The sequence below is a fragment of the Neltuma alba genome, unplaced genomic scaffold (genome assembly GCF_004799145.2).
Source record: "Neltuma alba isolate B1F8T4 unplaced genomic scaffold, ASM479914v2 tig00012002_pilon, whole genome shotgun sequence".
In the NCBI taxonomy this organism is placed as follows: domain Eukaryota; kingdom Viridiplantae; phylum Streptophyta; class Magnoliopsida; order Fabales; family Fabaceae; genus Neltuma; species Neltuma alba.
This window is the reverse complement of record NW_021636574.1, coordinates 7,677-10,791: the sequence shown is the minus strand read 5'-3', so window position 1 is coordinate 10,791 and position 3,115 is coordinate 7,677. Positions and strand designations below refer to the sequence as shown.

Here is a 3,115-nt window from a genome sequence, read left to right as displayed (position 1 = left end):
AGATGAGGATATTAGCATCTATGACATAAAATCCACTTTTTGAAAAATAGGCTTAGAACAAAAAAATTCTTCTTATACTTGATGATGTGGACAATTTAATAATAGTGGCAGATTTAACCAGGGTACTTGATTGGTTTGGAGAAGGAAGTAGAATTATTATCACATCAAGGGACATGCAAGTGCTGAAGAATGCTTCAGCAACATCTTCAACATATCACGTTCCGGATTTGGATTTTGAAGGTGCTTTTCATCTCTTCAATTTGAAAGCATTCAAGCGAATGAGCCATCTAAAGGTTACATGGAGTTATCAAAATCAGTAGTGAAATATTGTCACGGAAACCCGTTAGCCCTAGTAGTGCTGGGTTGCTTCCTCTACGGCCGACAAAAAGAAGAGTGGGAAAGTGCATTGGAAAAACTAACTCAAGCTCCACCAAAGGACATTGTTGATGTTCTGAAGTTGAGTTTCGATGGACTTGATGACAAACAGCAGAATATGTTTCTTGACCTAGCATTCTTAATCAAGCAAGGAGTTCGTATTTCTTTGAAGCTAATGAGACAATTATATTGCTCTTCTATGCATATTGAGATAAGTGTTCTTAGAGAAAAGTCCCTCATTTCATTTAATAATCATAATGACATCATTGAGATGCATGATCTTGTGAGGGAAATGGGTCTTGAAATTTCAAGCCAACAATTATTCTCTGGTCGTAAAATCCCTGTTCGACTATGGAGGCACGAGGACACTTACCACTTTTTCCACAATGACCAGGTACTACTTTACTTTTTAGTTATATTCTTTATTCTCTTAATAGTTAATATTTCTTTTCCTTGTGATGTATTTTCTTAAAGTTATTTGTTTTCATTAAATTCTTCGATAATTTTCAATATCTGCCCAAATAGACCTTTTTTTTTTTAAAAAAAACCCTCCTTTCTTTGACTAAAATTTGTTGGAGCAAAGCAAATTCTTTTTATTAGTTGTGATTTTTTAAGCTTAAAATTTTAGTTTTATATTTACAATTAAAAAAAACTTTTAAAAATATATTGGGTCTTATATTAAATATATTAACTATGCTAGGTGTTATATTGAATTTGGTCCTAAATATATTAGGTGTAATTTTAAGCTTAAATTTTTAAACTTTCTATTAGTTCTGAGATAGAATATGATTAGGATGATGTAAGACGTATTTTTTAAATTTAGAGCATGAACGATCTTCAATAAATTATAAAATTATTCACGGAGATTGACATATTTTATATTAATTGATAGCAGTAGCAAACCAAAAATTGATGTAGTATGAAAGTGATTGCGTATGCTCGTACACTGCACATGCATACTCACGCATTTTCTTGATAAAAATTCAGTAATATTGCAAAAAGGTACAAATTATGAAATTCAAACATAAAATTCATAGGCGGTTTTATATACAATAGTTTTAAGAATTTAAGCATGTTCGCATGATTGTCCTCGCGAGCCTGCGTGCATTTGTTTTGTCCAATTTATTTATTGTAAGATAAAATGAGTTGCTTGAATAAAGTGCACAAAGGCATATTCATTGAGAAATTCCTAAAAGAAAGATATTTAATTGTTCTATTTATTATTTGATCACTTTTTACATATTACCGATTTTTTCCCCATAATTTCATCGATAGGCGACTGAGGCAATTCAATGCTCATCATTAGACAAGAATAAGATAAACAAGATTGCAATAACAATTAGTAATATTCAGAAGAACTATAATTTAAAATTAGCTAGGACTTTTGTGATGCGTTATCTTAGAAGATAAAATTAGTGTACAAAGAATTTTCATCAAGTGATATATGCATACGCATGTGTGAGCATAATTTACCATTATTTGAAGTACAACGGGAAAATAAATAATAATAATTTTTTGCTTTTATAGTTATATTCTAAATATCTGCACATGTATATAGGTATACGCATCAATGTGTCTGTGTATTTATGATTGTTGAGAAATTCATATATTACGGGAAAAACATGAATTGTAAGGAATTTTGAATAAAATGGATGTAGCACTGTTAACTTGGATAAAGTTGATATATTTAATTGTTTTATGGTATTTATGGTCATTTTTTTTTAGGTAATAATGATTGTGTTTCCCTCTATTTGATATTATTACCAGGCAATTGAGGCAATTCGATGCATGTCGTTGGATGCAAGCAAGATAGAAAGCATCACATTGATGGCTAGTCATTTTCGAAGGATGCATTATTTAATGTCCCTTCAAGTTTACAAGTCAGATCGGGAAAAGCCTTCAAAGTTGAATATTTGTGAACCGTTGGATTATCTTTCTAAAGAATTAAGGTTTCTTAGTTGGGAAGAATATCCACTGCCATCTGTGCCATTACAATTTTGTGCTAAGAATCTCATTGAACTTAATTTGCCTGACAGTAATATCCAACAACTTTGGGATCAAGTACGTATAGTTTCTCATATGTCATAATTTTTTGTTGTTGTGATTCTAAGAAACATTGCCTAAAGTAATTCACAATGCAAATGTTTGCTTTATTACTATCTTTAAATTGATGGTAGTAGTAATTGTACTATCTACGGGGAGTCCAACTGTTCTTGTAGTGGGCATGAGAAAAATTGTTGAGTAAATTGTATGTGCATGTAGTTAGTAATTTATTTAACACTACTGCTTGTTTTCTTTCGCAGCAATTCCCAAAATTAAAGAAAATAAATCTATGGTATTCAAAAAATCTCAGGGCACTCCCAGATTTGTCTCAAGCCCCTATGATTGAACGTATGATTCTTCACGGTTGCATGAATTTGGGTCAAATCCATTCTTCGACTATCCCGAAACAGCGTGTCGATTTATTTATAGGAGATTGTGGGCCGATGCAGATAAATGTCGGGGGCAGTATAAAAGGGAGAAGTTCATCAGGGTTAATAATTATGCGCAATTATTTGGATCTTGTCGATTTGACATTCAATAAAGTGACAATGAAGGTGATGGTGTGCGGCAATATGATGTGTGGCGTTGGATTTAAGCATGTGACAATGCCATTGAAAGAGACGACAGAATTCATGAGAATGGGAATACAAAGTTTGGTGACTTTACTTCCATTTGTGAGGACAGTTGAATGGTTAGA

The 3,115-nt window shown here is 32.1% G+C and overlaps 1 protein-coding gene across 1 annotated transcript; it reads left to right on the top strand.

Annotated features, from left to right (window-relative positions):
• The first annotated feature begins 298 nt into the window (after positions 1-298).
• On the top strand, positions 299-2,463 carry LOC114720857 (disease resistance protein LAZ5-like). Its single transcript, XM_028906575.1, has 2 exons — positions 299-769; positions 2,143-2,463. Exons 1-2 carry the CDS (start codon positions 299-301, stop codon positions 2,461-2,463), a joined length of 792 nt encoding a protein of 263 aa, XP_028762408.1.
• The last annotated feature ends 652 nt before the right edge of the window (positions 2,464-3,115 follow it).